Source organism: Symphalangus syndactylus, chromosome 21 (assembly GCF_028878055.3).
Source record: "Symphalangus syndactylus isolate Jambi chromosome 21, NHGRI_mSymSyn1-v2.1_pri, whole genome shotgun sequence".
Lineage (NCBI taxonomy): Eukaryota > Metazoa > Chordata > Mammalia > Primates > Hylobatidae > Symphalangus > Symphalangus syndactylus.
Genome location: NC_072443.2, coordinates 18,633,402 through 18,651,727, shown reverse-complemented (window position 1 = coordinate 18,651,727; position 18,326 = coordinate 18,633,402). Strand labels below are relative to the sequence as shown.

At 39.6% G+C, this 18,326-nt stretch overlaps 1 protein-coding gene and 1 non-coding gene across 7 annotated transcripts in view; one reads left to right on the top strand and one right to left on the bottom strand.

Annotated features, from left to right (window-relative positions):
- Positions 1 to 18,326, bottom strand: part of NSUN3 (NOP2/Sun RNA methyltransferase 3) — a 126,872-nt gene that overhangs the window by 82,610 nt on the left and 25,936 nt on the right. For all 6 annotated transcript variants that reach the window (XR_010118608.1, XR_010118609.1, XM_055260663.2 and 3 more), the window contains 2 exons: positions 12,009 to 12,163; positions 11,153 to 11,274 (listed from right to left, as the gene is read on the bottom strand). Coding sequence is in view for 4 of the 6 variants with exons in the window: in XM_055260663.2 (XP_055116638.1) it covers positions 11,153 to 11,274; positions 12,009 to 12,163 (277 nt within the window). In the remaining 2 variants the exon portion in view is untranslated. The remainder of the gene's footprint in view (positions 1 to 11,152; positions 11,275 to 12,008; positions 12,164 to 18,326) is intronic.
- On the top strand, positions 1,580 to 1,638 carry LOC129471747 (U7 small nuclear RNA). The gene has a single exon (XR_008653709.1). It is a non-coding gene; the product is annotated as a U7 small nuclear RNA (small nuclear RNA).

The following is an 18,326-nucleotide window of genomic DNA, read 5'->3' as shown; positions in this document are numbered from 1 at the left end:
GAGTGCAATCTTCTGCTCACAATATGAGGCCAGACAATATTTGTTTACCTGCATTCCAATTGCTCTTTGTAAATGAAAATAAGGATCTGCAATCAATCCTTCATATGAATGAAACTCATACACATTAATGTTTTTACTCTCCTGCATGCCTGCATTTTAAAACCTTTTATCTCATATTGTGAAATAAAAGGATTGCCTTTTGTTAACAAAAGGTAATGCAATAACTAGCTGAGGAAAGATTGGAAGACAGGCAAGAGGAAATTCTAGGTAGTGAGACAGTGATAAAACAGAGCTATTCTTGGTGATAAAATTGCTATAGTCTTTTTTTTTTTTTTTTCATTTTTTGAAGTCAAGGGCAGGAGATAAAAGAGAGATTGTGTCTGGTATTATCATTTTTTTTTCCTTTATCTTTTTAACCCCAAGACTTGTAGATGTCAGGACTCTGATCATTTCCTCTGCCTATAGCTTGGATATCTTGCTGTCTCCCCTTTGTCATCATAATCACATAGCCAAGGGACTCGGAATTTTGGCTGCTTCAAGTCATTGCAAAACCTCTCAGGCAGGCCAGGAAGCAGAGGCAGGGAATGTAGAGCAGCTGCTGAAGGAAAAGAATGGGAGATGGCTGGTGCGACAGCCTTTCCCAATCTCATATGATTACATGAAAACCTACATTCAATGTGATGTCACTTTTGTGCCCTGCCAATTTGCTACTAAAGTGATGTGCTACTAAAACCATTCCTTTAGGGAAGTAAGATGATGGAAGAGAGGACTGGCCACTACAGAAGAGCCTTAGTTGCTGGGACATAGGAAGGTGCCTATCTGGGGTTTATGCATGTGAATGATTTTTGCAATGATGATTGAAATGCTATACGATATTAAGAAAAGCTTATTAAATGATGAAAAAAACCCCTAAAATCTATAGCCATGTTTTGGCTATGTAAAAGCAATACTAATCAAAATAAATTATGGGAATTGCTTTACATTTATGCCTAATCACCATGCAGCATAATGATTACATCATCATTATTTTTGTCAGATTAACTGTGCTATCAATTTAATTACAGCTATAAATTCTAAATACTCAACCCATGTAATATACTGTTTTTAAACAATTACTTAGTCTTTTCTACATGCCAGGCACCAAATTATATGGTAGGAATAAAAATAATAAAACAATCCCTGCTCCCATGGGGCTTACAGTCTTGTCAAAAAGACAGGCACGTACTAGATAACTGAGTAGCAGAGGAACTGACAATAAATGTATCTTTAAATGAAGGTAAGGACATGAGGACAATATCCACCCCACTCCTAGGAAGTCAGGCAAGGCTTCAGTAAGGGGACGTCAGGGCTGATTCCTGAAGAATCAGTAGAGTTTGCCAGGAGAAAGGGGAGTGTAAATTAGAATAACTCTCAAAGAAATGAAACAGGAAATGCACTGGCCTCAGAAATGAGACACTGTGTGGACTGTTGAGAAACTGCATGGTTGGAACAAAATGAGTAAGAGTCCTGAGACAATGAAGTTGCTGAAGTAAGAAGGGGCTAGGTCAAAAGAGGACTTGAGTATTACACTAACAGTATGAAGTATTACAGCTCTTTTAGAATTCGTCTAGCAAATCCTGGTTTTCACTGGAAAATCCCCAAATTAAAAAAAAAAAAAGAGTGTGAAATTTTGCTGGTAATGGGGAACCACTGTAGGATTTCCAGAAGGATAATTGACACGAGATTTTCATTTCAGATGTGTCACTCTGGCTTCACTGTGGAGAATCAAGCAGTATGGTTCACAACTGGAGACATGTAGGACAGTTAGCGGCCAGTTAAAATCATTTAGGTGACAATACTGGTGGCTTAGGTTAGGCTATTCAGGATGGAGAGAGTTGGGTGAACTTGAGACACATGTAATAGGTACAACTGAGATGTCTTAGTGATTGATTGAATATATGAGCAAAAGGAAAGTTGGAGATGGATGTCTGACTTAAATATATGGTGGTGTGGCATTTATTAAAATCGAGAAGAGAGGGAGAAGAGGCAGGTTGGTGGAATTTCTAGTCTGATTTTTTGTTTTGTTGATTTGGTGAAGATTCTCTCTCCTAAGAGAATTAGAAATTATGATTTTTATCTTAATTATTTAAGTTTCTGGAAATCTCGGATAGGTAATTGAATATGTAGGTCTGAGGCTAAGGAGAAAGATCTAAGCTTAGATTCGTATTTGAGAGATAGTCTAAGCTCACGTATTGGGAGATATCAGTTGAAGCCATCAGATAGAGAAAAGGATCAGTATCAGTAGGCTAAAGAGACCCAAAATTTGTGGGATGAGCTGATGAGGAGCGAGTTAAATAATATATGAATAAGGCATAACTGAGAAGTAGGGAGAACCAGGAAAGCCTCTGATCACAAATGTCAAGGGAAGAGAATATTTTAAGAGGGAGTAAGCAGTAAACAAAGTCCAGTGCAGCAGGGAGTATAAAGTGGTATAGCCTTTTTGGAGAACAATTCAACACAGCTATTAAAATATTTGATCCTCAATTCTACTTCTCAATGTTCATTTAATCAGGAAAAATGCTAGTAGACCTGTCTGATGAGACAAATTAAAGAACGGTTTATAAAAGTAAACAAACAAAAACAAACAACGTAAATATCCAGAAATAGAGGATTAAAGGATTAAAAAGGAATATAATAGATCCTCTTGAATGTTTCACGTAAGTTAAAGAGAACAAAGTAGACCCACATGGAAAAGACTAAGAAACATTTGGTAAAAAAAAATAAAAAAAGACCATGTAACAGAAGAATATACATATCGTGATAAAAGTTATTTTAAAATGTATTTCACTATATGCAGATACTAATCCAACAGTTAACTCTAAGAAGAAAGGTGATATTTGGTTGGGCATGTGGCCAACAGGGCCTTTTGCTTCATTTGTATTATTTGATTTATTTTTTTACAATGAAAATGGTTCCATGTGTTACCTGTATAATTAAAAATATATTTTAAACATTCTAAAAATTTTAAAAATTAATAGTTCTTTAATAAGAATAGGTTTGGAAGAGTAAAGGAAACAGAAGATAAAATACAATTAATTGAGACAAAATGGGAGGAAAAACAGTAGACAGAATATATCACAGAAAACCTGGTAATAGAAAGAAAAGGAAGTCAGGGGCAGATTTGTCAGGAGACAGATAGAGAAGAAAAATAATATTCTCAGAAAGCCTGTTTGCTTACTTACTGTTTTAAAAAATTTAGATCACAATGTTAACAAGCCATCACAAGATTTAGTATCTGTTACAGGTGTAAGGAATAACAATGGCAAGCCTGGTGTAGCAGGAATAATTAAGAAACTGAGGCTGGGGGATGCTGCCTCATGCCTGTAATACCAGCACTTTGGGAGGCCAAGGCAGGCAGATCACTTGAGGTCAGGAGTTTGAGACCAGCCTGATCAACATGGTGAAACCCCCATCTCTACTAAAAATACAAAAATTAGCCAGGCGTGGTTGTGGGCACCTATAATCCCAGCCACTTGGGAGGCTGAGGCATGAGAATCGCTTGAACCCAGGAGGCAAATGTTGGAGTGAGCCGGGATCACACCACTGCACTACGGTCTGGGTGACAGAGCAAGACTCTATCTCAAAAAACAAACAAACAAACAAACAAAACGAAGAAGCCAAATCAATATAGCTTAGGTGAGAAAAATGATTTAGAGAAGGATCTAGGTCATCTCAAAGCTAATAACCCAAAGGGTAAAAGGGAACGATGGTATAAAGTTTTCAAAATATCTTAGTGTTACATGAAAGGTGGACACCAGAAGTATACAAACAAATGGTCTAACTGCTGAAATGTTCAGAAAAGCCTTCTGATAAGTACTACCAAGAACCACCATAATGAGCTGAGACGTAATCTGATACAAGGCTATGTATTAGTATTGGTTATAATATTTAGGTAATGGTATATGTTTATTGCTGTGTATCAGTCAGAAGTTGGAAATGCATACTGTCATTCACTGTCTTTCTACGTGCAAGAGGTAATGAGTGATTAAGGTACCATTTAGTTGTATTTTAAATATTATAGATAATTTTGCTTTAGTGGACGGGCGTGGTGGCTCACGCCTGTAATCCCAGCACTTTGTGAGGCCAAGGCGGGCAGATTATGAGGTCAGAAGTTCAAGACCAGCCTGACCAACACAGTGAAATCCTATCTCTACTAAAAATCCAAAAAAAAAAAAAAAAAAAAATTAGCTGGGCTTGGTGGCGCACACCTGTAATCCTAACTACTCAGGAGGCTGAGGTAGGAGAATAGTTTGAACTTGGGAGGTGGAGGTTGCAGTGAGCCAAGATTGCACCACTGCACTGCAGCTTGGGCGACAGAGCAAGACTCTGTCTCAAAAACAAACAAACAAACAAAAAAATTTGGTTTAGCATTAAACAAGAGGAATTACATGGGAGTAGGGCATATGTCAAAATCGCTGTCGGAACCCAAACAATAATGTTCCAAAATGGCTCTTTTCTTAATGAAACCAAATATTCAGTGGCCAGGTCCTTCTGGAAAATTCTCAGAGGGGAGACGAGACAAGCACTAACAACTAGCTACAACTTGCTAGGGGCTGATTCATCCAGAACATTAACAAAACATGCATCCTGATTCAAAGCTATTCCTAAGATGGCCGAATAGGAACAGCTCCGGTCTACAGCTGCCAGACTGAGCGACACAGAAGACAGGTGATTTCTGCATTTCTGCTTGAGGTACTGGTTTCATCTCACTAGGGAGTGCCAAACAGTGGGTGCAGGACAGTCGGTGAAGCGCACTGTGTGCGAGCCGAAGCAGGGTGAGGCATTGCCTCACTCGGGAAGCGCAAGGGGTCAGGGAGTTCCCTTTCCTAGTCAAAGAAAGGGGTAACAGACAGCACCTGGACTATCGGGTCAGTCCCATCCTAATACTGCGCTTTTCCAACAGGCGTGGAAAACGGCACACTAGGAGATTGTGTCCCGCACCTGGCTCGGAGGGTCCTATGCCCACGGAGTCTCGCTGATTGCTAGCACAGCAGTCTGAGATCAAGCTGCAAGGCGGCAGCGAGGCTGGGGGAGGGGCGCCCGCCATTGCCCAGGCTTGCTTAGGTAAACAAAGCAGCCAGGAAGCTCGAACTGGGTGGAGCCCACCACAGCTCAAGGAGGCCTGCCTGCCTCTGTAGGCTCCACCTCTGGGGGCAGGGCACAAACAAAAAGTCAGCAGGAACCTCCACAGACTTAAATGTCCCTGTCTGACTGACAGCTTTGAAGAGAGTAGTGGTTCTCCCAGCACGCAGCTGGAGATGTGAGAACGGACAGATTGCCTCCTAAAGTGGGTCCCTCACCCAGGAGCAGCCTAACTGGGAGGCAACCCCCCAGTAGGGACAGACTGACACCTCACTCGGCCGGGTAGTCCTCTGAGACAAAACTTCCAGAGGAACTATCAGACAGCTGAATTTGTGGTCTCACGAAAATCCGCTGTTCTGCAGCCACTGCTGCTGACACCCAGCCAAACAGGGTCTGGAGTGGACCTCTAGTAAACTCCAACAGACCTGCAGCTGAGGGTCCTGTCTGGTAGAAGGAAAACTAACAAACAGAAAGGACATCCACACCAAAAACCCATCTGTACAACACCATCATCAAAGACCAAAAGTAGATAAAACCACAAAGATGGGGAAAAAACAGAGCAGAAAAACTGGAAACTCTAAAAAGCAGAGCATCTCTCCTCCTCCAAAGGAACGCAGTTCCTCACCAGCAACGGAACAAAGCTGGATGGAGGATGACTTTGACGAGTTGAGAGAAGAAGGCTTCAGACGATCAAACTACTCTGAGCTACGGGAAGAAATTCAAAACAATAGCAAAGAAGTTAAAAACCTTGAAAAAAAATTAGAAGAATGGATAACTAGAATAACCAATGGAGAGAAGGGCTTAAAGGAGCTGATGGAGCAGAAAGCCAAGTTTCGAGAACTACGCGAAGATTGCAGAAGCCTCAGTAGCAGATGCGATCAACTGGAAGAAAGGGTATCGCTGATGGAAGATGAAATGAATGAAATGAAGAGAGAAGGGAAGTTTAGAGAAAAAAGAATAAAAAGAAATGAACAAAGCCTCCAAGAAATTTGGGACTATGTGAAAAGACCAAACCTACGTCTGATTGGGGTACCTGAAAATGACGGGGAGAATGGAACCAAGTTGGAAAACACTCTGCAAGATATTATGCAGGAGAACTTCCCCAATCTAGCAAGGCAGGCCAACATTCAGATTCAGGAAATACAGAGAACACCACAAAGATACTCCTCGAGAAGAGCAACTCCAAGACACATAATTGTCAGATTCACCAAAGTTGAAATGAAGGAAAAAATGTTAAGGGCAGCCAGAGAGAAAGGTCGGGTTACCCACAAAGGGAAGCCTATCAGACTAACAGCTGATCTCTCGGCAGAAACTCTACAAGCCAGAAGAGAGTGGGGGCCAATATTCAACATTCTTAAAGAAAAGAATTTTCAACTCAGAATTTCATATCCAGCCAAACTAAGCTTCATAAGTGAAGGAGAAATAAAATACTTTACAGACAAGCAAACGCTGAGTGATTCTATCACCACCAGGCCTGCCCTAAAAAAGCTCCTGAAGGAAGCACTAAACATGGAAAGGAACAACCGGTACCAGCCACTGCAAAAACATGCCAAATTGTAAAGACCATCGAGGCTAGGAAGAAACTGCATCAACTAACGAGCAAAATAACCAACTAACATCATAATGACAGGATCAGATTCACACATAACAATATTAACTTTAAATGTAAATGGGCTAAATGCTCCAATTAAAAGACACAGACTGGCAAACTGGATAAGGAGTCAGGACCCATCACTGTGGTGTACTCAGGAAACCCATCTCACGTGCAGAGACACACGTAGACTCAAAATAAAGGGATGGAGGAAGATCTATCAAGCAAATGGAAAACAAAAAAAGGCAGGGGTTGCAATCCTAGTCTCTGATAAAATAGACTTTAAACCAACAAAGATCAAAAGAGACAAAGAAGGCCATTATATAATGGTAAAGGGATCAAGTCAACAAGAAGAGCTAACTATCCTAAATATATATGCACCCAACACAGGAGCACCCAGATTCATAAAGCAAGTCCTCAGTGACCTACAAAGGGACTTAAACTCCCACACAATAATAATGGGAGATTTTAACACCCCACTGTCAACATTAGACAGATCAATGAGACAGAAAGTTAACAAGGATATCCAGGAATTGAACTCAGCTCTACACAAAGTGGACCTAATAGACATCTACAGAACTCTCCACCCCAAATCAACAGAATATACATTTTTTTCAGCACCACACCACACCTATTCCAAAATTGACCACATAGTTGGAAGTAAAGTTCTCCTCAGCAAATGTAAAAGAACAGAAATTATAACAAACTGTCTCTCAGACCACAGTGCAATCAAACTAGAACTCAGGATTAAGAAACTCACTCAAAACCGCTCAACTACATGGAAACTGAACAACCTGCTCCTGAATGACTATTGGGTACATAATGAAATGAAGGCAGAAATAAAGATGTTCTTTGAAACCAATGAGAACAAAGACATAACATACCAGAATCTCTGGGACACGTTAAAGCAGTGTGTAGAGGGAAATTTATAGCACTAAATGCCCACAAGAGAAAGCAGGAAAGATCCAAAATTGACACCCTAACATCACAATTAAAAGAACTAGAAAAGCAAGAGCAAACACATTCAAAAGCTAGCAGAAGGCTAGAAATCACTAAAATCAGAGCAGAACTGAAGGAAATAGAGACACAAAAAACCCTTCAAAAAATTAAAGAATCCAGGAGCTGGTTTTCTGAAAAGATCAACAAAATTGATAGACCGCTAGCAAGACTAATAAAGAAGAAAAGAGAGAAGAATCAAATAGATGCAATAAAAAATGAAAAAGGGGATATCACTACCGATTCCACAGAAATACAATCTACCATCAGAGAATACTACAAACACCTCTATGCAAATAAACTAGAAAATCTAGAAGAAATGGATAAATTCCTTGACAAATACACCCTCCCAAGACTAAATCAGGAAGAAGTTGAATCTCTGAATAGACCAATAACAGGTTCTGAAATTGTGGCAATAATCAATAGCTTACCAACCAAAAAGAGTCCAGGACCTGATGGATTCACAGCCGAATTCTACCAGAGGTACAAGAAGGAACTGGTACTATTCCTTCTGAAACTATTCCAATCAATAGAAAAAGAGGGAATCCTCCCTAACACATTCTATGAAGCCAGCATCGTCCTGATACCAAAGCCTGGCAGAGACATAACCAAAAAAGAGAATTTCAGACCAATATCCTTGATGAACATTGATGCAAAAATACTCAATAAAATACTGGCAAACTGAATCCAGCAGCACATCAAAAAGCTTATCCACCATAATCAAGTGGGCTTCATCCCTGGGATGCAAGGCTGGTTCAACATACGCAAATCAATAAATGTAATCCAGCATATAAACAGAACCAAAGACAAAAAACACATGATTATCTCAATAGATGCAGAAAAGGCCTTTGACAAAATTCAACAACCCTTCATGCTAAAAACTCTCAATAAATTAGGTATTGATGGGACGTATCTCAAAATAATAAGAGCTATCTACGACAAACCCACAGCCAATATCATACTGAATGGGCAAAAACTGGAAGCATTCTCTCTGAAAACTGGCACAAGACAGGGATGCCCTCTCTCACCGCTCCTATTCAACATAGCGCTGGAAGTTCTGGCCAGAGCAATCAGGCAGGAGAAGGAAATAAAGGGTATTCAGTTAGGAAAAGAGGAAGTCAAATTGTCCCTGTTTGCAGATGACATGATTGTATATCTAGAAAACCCCATCATCTCAGACCAAAATCTCCTTAAGCTGATTAGTAACTTCAGCAAAGTCTCAGGATACAAAATCAATGTACAAAAATCACAAGCATTCTTGTACACCAATCACGGACAAACAGAGAGCCAAATCATGAGTGAACTCCCATTCACAATTGCTTCAAAGAGAATAAAATACCTAGGAATCCAACTTACAAGGGATGTGAAGGAGCTCTTCAAGGAGAACTACAAACCACTGCTCAATGAAATAAAAGAGGATACAAACAAATGGAAGAACACTCCATGCTCATGGGTAGGAAGAATCAATATTGTGAAAATGGCCATACTGCCCAAGGTAATTTATAGATTCAATGCCATCCCCATCAAGCTACCAATGACTTTCTTCACAGAATTGGAAAAAACTAGTTTAAAGTTCATATGGAACCAAAAAAGAGCCCGTATCGCCAAGTCAATCCTAAGCCAAAAGAACAAAGCTGGAGGCATCACCCTACCTGACTTCAAACTATACTACAAAGCTATAGTAACCAAAACAGCATGGTACTGGTACCACAACAGAGACATAGATCAATGGAACAGAACAGAGCCCTCAGAAATGATGCTGCATATCTACAACTATCTGATCTTTGACAAACCTGACAAAAACAAGAAATGGGGAAAGGATTCCCTATTTAATAAATGGTGCTGGGAAAACTGGCTAGCCATATGTAGAAAGCTGAAACTGGATCCCTTCCTTACACCTTATACAAAAATTAAGTCAAGATGGATTAAAGACTTAAATGTTAGACCTAAAACCATTAAAATCCTATAAGAAAACCTAGGCAATACCATTCAGGACATAGGCATGGGCAAGGACTTCATGTCTAAAACACCAAAAGCAATGGCAACAAAAGCCAAAATTGACAAATGGGATCTAATTAAACTAAAGAGCTTCTGCACAGCAAAAGAAACTACCATCAGAGTGAACAGGCAACCCACAGAATGGGAGAAAATTTTTGCAACCTACTCGTCTGACCAAGGGCTAATATCCAGAATTTACAATGAACTCAAACAAATTTACAAGAAAAAAACAAACAACCCCATCAAAAAGTGGGCAAAGGACATGAACAGACACTTCTCAAAAGAAGACATTTATGCAGCCAAAAAACACATGAAAAAATGCTCATCATCACTGGCCATCAGAGAAATGCAAATCAAAGCCACAGTGAGATACCATCTCACACCAGTCAGAATGGCCATCATTAAAAAATCAGGAAACAACAGGTGCTGGAGAGGATGTGGGGAAATAGGAACACTTTTACACTGTTGGTGGGACTGTAAACTAGTTCAACCATTGTGGAAGTCAGTGTGGCGATTCCTCAGGGATCTAGAACTAGAAATACCATTTGACCCAGCCATCCCATTACTGGGTATACACCCAAAGGACTATAAATCATGCTGCTATAAAGACACATGCACACGTATGTTTATTGCGGCACTATTCACAATAGCAAAGAGTTGGAACCAACCCAAATGTCCAACAACGATAGACTGGATTAAGAAAATGTGGCACATATACACCATGGAATACTATGCAGCCATAAAAAATGATGAGTTCATGTCCTTTGTAGGGACATGGATGAAACTGGAAACCATCATTCTCAGTAAACTATGGCAAGGACAAAAAACCAAACACCACATGTTCTCACTCATAGGTGGGAATTGAACAATGAGAACTCATGGACACAGGAAGGGGAACATCACACTCCGGGGACTGTTGTGGGGTTGGGGGAGGGGGAGGCACAGCATTAGGAGATATACCTAATGCTAAATGACGAGTTAATGGGTGCAGGAAATCAACATGGCACATGGATACATATGTAACAAACCTGCACATTGTGCACATGTACCCTAAAACCTAAAGTATAATAAAAAAAAAAAAAAAAAAAAAAAGCAAAGCTATTCCTAAGAGGCTGCTCAGATTCTGGTAAAAGAAACAGGGCTATGAACTCCAAGGCTTGGGTCCCAGTGAGCAAACAACTTTGAACTACAGTAAAATCGTCTATGCACTTTAAAAGACAATGCACAGCAATACTACTTGTCACTGCGGGTGGAGGGAGGGGCGGTGAGCATTACAGTATGAGTGATAAAGGGGAAGAAGTTGGGAATTTTTTCAGTGCACCCTTTGGGGGGAATAATCATTGACACATACACAGCAAGCCCTCCACTGGGGGCCTGACATGTTCTATTATGCCTGTGTAAATTACATCAGACACCAAAATACACTTTTGTATTAACAGTCCTTACCTGAGGAGCTCTATCTGTAGAAGAGGCAAATTCCTCCTTTGACTTATCCTACAGGATGCCTTCTGAGAGTCAGAAGAAAACAACCAGCTTCGATCATTTGAACACGGAGCATCCACTAACACCTAGAGAAAAAAAAGACAAGTGATGCAAATATGCACTGACAATCTATTCTCAGGCACGAAGTAGATAGAGAAGTTCTCTAAAACATGGTAAACAAATAGCAAATAAGTAAAAACATTTCTTTTTTAACTGAAAATACACCACAGTAAGTTCTTCCTTATGACATTTCCTCACTCTTTTCAGAAAAACTTACCATGTACTTTCAGTGTTTGTTTTTGGGGGCTTAGGATGGAAGAATTAAAGTTTACTATGTCTACTAACGCTATTTGATATCCTTGACAACCACAGCAAAAACTTTCACAAAAGTTACTCATTGTAATCAGACATTAATATATTTCTGAATTCTCAGCACTTATTTCTAAGAACTAATATTTCAATTTCAGCTTACTGAAATGACCTCTTTTTCTTCAACTGTCATACTCTGATATGAAATGTTACTGAATTAAAGCAATACAGTACTGACCCAAATAATATCCGATCTTTTCCTGAGTATCTTTGAGTTACCTGCCAATATAAAACATTCTATAATCCTCAATCCCAATGTTACTGCTTCCTTTGAACCATGCTGACCATCAAATGAAAACTGCTTCCATGTTCACTTTATCAAAATTTTCCAGGGTACTGAGAAACTGTATCAGGCTATGTCTGAGAACAGATGGAAAATAACAACCACAAAGCAACATAATAGTGGTATTTATTGGGCATCCATCAGTTTGTCACAATGTAATAAAAGTACCTTGTCAAACATTTCAGGCTGGGCATCTCCCATTTTTCTGCCATCCAATTCAGACACGTTAATTACATTTATCAAAGGCGGTGGGATGAAAGATTCTAACGTCTGCCTCAGCCACCTCAATCTCAGACTATCATATTCATTACAATGAAGATAACCTAAAGAAAAAGGATTAAAAAGTTTCAAATGAAGGCAATGGAACTGTTAAATTTCTACTTTTCGGGAAATAAATTTCAGAAAGAAATTAACTCATCATAATTATGCAGAAATAGGGCTCAGAGGTAAACATTATAATTTTCTTATGCTTTAAAAACAGAAATAAGGTATATGTGTATGTATATATAGATACACATACCTACTACATAAAACATTTACAATAGTCATGCCTACACAATCTCTCAGAAGCTCTCAGCACTTGCTCCACCAAGTTTAATTTTATTAGAGGTAAAACCTATAAAAATTATAGATTCCTAAAGATATGTTATACAACCAATACCTCAAACATGGCTCTCACTCTAAAGAACTAACGCTTAAGAGTAAACACAAGTGGTAATTCAGGTGCAAGAAGATGAAACTCACATTGGGGCAGATGTAGGAACTGTCCTGGCTTAAAAGCTTCCTGTCCCACAGGAACCATTATTCGTTTTAACAACTCCGCAGGCTTTCAGTGTCTCCACAGGGACATGCCCAGTTATAAGAATCATTGCACTCAGAAGACCCAAAGCATGGCACCTCTATCAGGTCTCTAGGGGTTATTTATTCTTTCTCCCAGCCCACATGCAGTTTACCAATCAGGGTCATTTTTATAAGCAATCTCGCCTAAAAAATAGCAACAATCTCTGTCAGGTTACCAAGGAAACAATACCAGAGAACTGAACATTACATTTCAACGTAGAAGGGAAAAAAGATTGTAAAGCCTTTGCTCAAATACATACACACATACATATACACATACATATATATGTGTATATGTATGTGTGTATATATGTATGTGTGTATGTATGTGTGTATGTATTTTAACAACTCCACAGGCTTTCAGTGTCTCCACAGGGACATGCCCAGTTACATATTTTTTTTTTCTGATTGTCATTCCACTGTTAAAAAGTTAAAAAAAAAAAAACTTTCAATGACTTCCCATCATCCACTGAATAAAGTTCATATGCAGAGTCCTTAAATCAAGGTCCGTAATAGCCAGACCTCAGGACAATCTTTCCATTTTAATCTCCCACTATTTCCCCAGTATACTCTGTGCTCTACCAAACTTGATGGACTATTCCATTTCCCAAACATACTCTGTACTTCTCTTATTTATCTCACATGAGAGGTGTTTCTGTGTATGGCTTACCTTCTCTACTACCAGGGCTCCATATTTCTTTTCTTTCTTTTTTTTTTGAGATGCAGTCTTGCTCTGTTGCCCAGGCTGAAGTTCAGTGGCATGATCTCGGCTCACTGTAACTTCCGACTCCCAGGTTCAAGCGATTCTCCTGCCTCAGCCTCCCGAGTAGGTGGGATTACAGGTGCGCGTCACCATGTCTGGCTAATTTTTGTATTTTTAAATTTTTGTATTTTTAGTAGAGACTGGGTTTCGCCATGTTGGCCAGGCTGGTCTGGAACTCCTGACCTCAGGTGACCTACCCACCTCGGCCTCCCATTGTGCTGGGATTACAGGCGTGAGCCACCGTGCCCGGCCCAGGGCTCCATATTTCTATAGGGAAGGCACTCAGGAGATGGCATCAATTTTGTTGAGAAGAAGAGTAGAAAATCATCTTAAAGCACATCTGTACAGCTAGTTTTCATGTTTATTTTGGGTGTCTTTTGGAGGACTCACTAATGGAACTTAAACAGGTGTCTAAAAGCCCTTGTCTTAGCCTGAAATCACTATAAAACAATGTAAGACAGAAGTTCATGGTATGGACAGGGTGCAATTCTAAGGAAGCAAAAGTGAGAGAAAAAAGGAAGTAAATCACGGAAGGAGCATGACAGATACAGGAGGATTTGTAATCAAGCTGCCCAGAGCTTTGGTCGGTCTCTCAGGGCAACTCTACAGTTTGAAATTACAGAGCCTTGTCAGGAACTGGAGGTTAGTGGAGCAAGGAGGAAGAACAATCTGCTGGCTGCTTTTCGTCTCTTTCTCTCATTGGTTAAAGTCCATAACAAGAGCTGATAACTTCTATGAACTTCGGGGTTGTGTACCTGACCCCTTCAGGCAACTGCTAAAAAAAACCAGACAGTACCCAAGGCCAGGTATTGCAAGCACACAGGTGAGGTGATCTCTGCTTGACAGCTGGCACTCATTGGGAGGCTCTTCAATTTGTGGCAGTGGTAACATTAGCAGAAGATAACTGCATGAATGGCATGAACCTTTGCTAGGGTTTCTCCAGTCTCTGGAAACAATTCAAGTGGCTCCAGCCACGAGGTGAGGGATGGGAGTAAAGATGAAGCCAAACATATCTTTAGTGATGCATAAGGTGGGTCCACAAGATAACCCCCAAAGTCACCCCTGTCATTGTTCACCACTGCCTATCAAATACTAAGGGCCTCAGAGGAAAGACGTCTTACTCACCTTTCATTCCATTTTCCTCTTTTTCTAGTTTAAATGTTTTACATTCTATTTTGACTTTTTTAGTGGTAACCCAAAAGACTTTTAACATGCACGTGTTAAGAAAAATCTAAGCTAAGTCAATTTTCACCAACTTCCCTAAAAGATACAAGAATCTTGTAACACTCTTTAGATGCTACTGTTATTGTATATCTGGGTTTTCTTTGGACTTACATTTTTTGGCCCCACAAAACATTATCATGGTCTTCTACAGCCAATGATGGTTAGGCATTCCCCACATAATATCCCACCTTTGCTATTCATTTTTTTTCTAGCTCCTATCTTCCATCTTGGATGGCTTTCTTTTTTCCTGAAGCACATCCTTCAGAATTGTTGGTGACAAACTCTTAATCTCTCTCTCTCTTCCTCTATTTTGCTTTTGCTCTTTAGGAGCATTATTGACTGAATATATTTCTGGATTGACAGTCATCTTTTATATTCCTTTGAACGCTGGTTCTCAAGAGTCAACCCTCTGTCCATTGTTCCTTTGAAAGTAAGCTCTCTATTCTTTCTGGTTGCTATTAAGGTCTTCTCTTTATTTTCAGCGTTCTGCAACTTCACTATAATGATTTCAGAGTGTACTTTCTCTAAGTTGAAGACAGGCAGTTTTCCTTGCAATTATTTGGAGAGGACAATTTCTTCCTGGTTTACCTTATATGGTGGGTATAAGGTAAACCCCCACTTTGAATCCCAGCTTGATGTAAGTGAATCTTCTATTAGATGCTCTACTTGGGTAGGCTCTGGCTTTGTTTTTTATTCCTTCACTCTCATGAAGCAATAAAAAACATGTATGTTTTCCACGTTAAGCAAATGTTCTCAGGTCAAAAGCCAGCTTCAGTACATAATTTACCTTCAAGGTTCCCACTATCTCTTAGATTTTGGCCACTAAGTATTTAAAGATAATTGATGCATTTAAAAAATTTTGTTTAATATTATATCCTACATTTTTAGTTATTTTCTTAAGGGGGGTTGGTTAGGGTACGCAGTCTGTCACACCGCAGGAAACAGAAGTCTTCATCTTTTCTATATCCCTTACCTCTATACACATGGCATCCAATACCTTGCATTTAGTATGTGCACACTAAATGTAGATGACTTGATTGAAGCATGGCATTATAATAAGAATATTTAAATTATTATGACTGAAAACCAGGGCAGCTTTTCATTAAATTATATATAGTCTGAGTGAAGATTCTCAAGTCAGCATTTTAAAACGGCTTCCAGCAGAATTATTGCTTAGATGTAGATTTTATTTGAAATGGTCTTAGGTTGGTTAAACTTTTTAAAAACATGAAATATAAAGTGTCACAACACGAGTTTCATATATATACTAACACTTACTACATTGAGACAATTTTGTGCTTAAATTGTCGAAAACAAACCAAATCTTAATTTTTGTTTTCATCTTAACAGGAAAAGGGGCAAATTTAACAAATTCCTGAGGATTTAGCATTGGTACATGGCAATCTTTGGTCCAAGGAAAGAAACTGAAATTGGTAGTTTCATTCATTCATTTATTTTAGTAGACCTAACTTAAAAACAATAATCTTGCCTTCTTTCCAGTTTTTCCAATTATTCTTTGGAGCCATATGCTATAATTTATGATCATTTTCTATGTTCCTCTCAATATTATAATTGGAATAATGATACTGTCCTATGTACTAAAAGTGTTAGTGGGAGGTAAATCCATATGGGTCTGCAGCAACTTCAATTCTTGCCTCCTCAGAAGAAAGAATTAGACTGAGGGGCATAAGGCAGAAAAAGAGACCAAGCCAAGTTTAAGATCAAGAGTGGAAGTTTATTTAAAAGCTTTAGAGCAAGAAAGAAAGGACAGTTCACTTGGAAGAGACCTAAGCGAGTACTTTGGAGGTCAAGTGCCCCGTTTAACCTTAATCCTAGGACTTTATATGCTGGCCCAATTCTGGCTCTTGCACCCCTCTTCCTTCATTCTTCCTTAAGGGTGAGCTCCCCACATGCACAGTGCCCTCCTTGTACTTGGGAGGTGAGCACGCACAGTGTGTTTAGAAACTTGTATGCATGCTCACCTGAGGCTTTCTTCCCTTTTCAGTGGAATGCCCCTGGAAGGTCATACTCTGCCATTTTGTCTCTTTATGCACATGCTTGAGCTCACTTGCCTAATTCCTGAGATTTTATTGGAAGCTGATTACCAATTTCAAATGCTTTTATCTGTTTGGGAAATTGCCTCTCCCTGGTGCCTGCGATGAATTATCACTTTAGTGTGACAACTGTGGAGCATCAGGAAATTGCCTCTCCCTGGCACTGGCTGCCAATTATCATTTTTAGAGAGGCAGGGTGATAACAGCCAAGTCATCGCCTGATGGTTGCCTGACATTCCTGGTAGATGGGGGTTAGCCCTCTCCTGCCCCACTCATGCCTGATTACCTGTAAAAAAAAAGTGCTGCAAAGGATAATGGTAAGTTTCTTTAAACTTACCTGGAAGCAATGTTACAAATTCACAAAAGAACAAAATGGTGATGATGAATTTGTTAAAATGTGGTTGACATTAGATTAAAATGCACTTGACAGTACAACCACTTTGAGATTCTGGTTTATTAAGGACTTGTTATGGACTAGGCCAGTGCTATCTGCTGCAGACACAAAGATAAATAATAATATGGGCCAGGCATGGGGGCTTACGCCTGTATTCCCAGCACTTTGGGAGGCCAAGGCAGGTGGATCACTTAAGGTCAGGGGCTTGAGACCAGCCTGGTCAACATGGTGAAACCCCATTTCTACTAAAAATACAAAAATTAGGTATGGTGGCATGTGCCTATAATCCCAGCTACTCAGGAGGCTGAGGCATGAGAATTGCTTGAACTAAGGAGGCAGAGATTGCAGTCACCTGAGATCACACCATTGCACCCCAGCCTAGGCGACACAGCGAGACTCTATGTCTAAAAAAAAAAAAAAAAAGGATCTGTCCCTATGCTCCAGGACACTAACAGAGGATGCTACAGAAGTCAGCATTTGTGTATTACTGGTAGACCCTGAAATAGTCCATAGCACAACTACAACAATGAAAACCTGAGTTCAGATCCCAGCTCTGCCACTTACCTTAGGCAATTTGGTACTTCTCCTTGTCTCAGATAAATCTTTAAAATGGGAATAATAATACCCAACTCACAGAGCTGGAGAGTTAAATAATGGCCACCAGTGATAGTCACAGTTCCTCAGAGCCCTAGGACTTTAGGAAGATTTATATATGAGGATATAACAAAAGATGTTGGGAGAAAGTGAGGGAAAGAAAATAAAAATAAAAAACAAGATGTTGGAAGCAGAGACTACTAAAAAAATGTTTCAAAAGCAGAGATTTAAGCAATGTGGTTAACACAGTCCTTAGCACATACAAAGTGTTACAAAATGGTTATTATTTTCATTACCACAAAGAAGATGCACCTAATGCAGGGAGTTCAGAGAAGGCATTCCAGGAAAGTTAAATCCTGAAGTATAACCTGAAGGATGAAAAGGAGCAGGGGAAAAGAAAGGAAAAAGTGACACCTGTAGAATGCAAAAAGGACTAGAGATGAAGAAGCAGGAAGGAGAGTAAAAGCAATTAAACCAAGAAAGGAGTCTTTTCAGTCTTCTCTACTAACCAGATATCAAAAAGTTATCACTATTGGACGCAGTGGCTCACATCTGTAATCCCAGCATTTTGGGAGGTTAAGGCAGGCAGACTGCTTGAGCCCAGGAGTTCGAGGCCA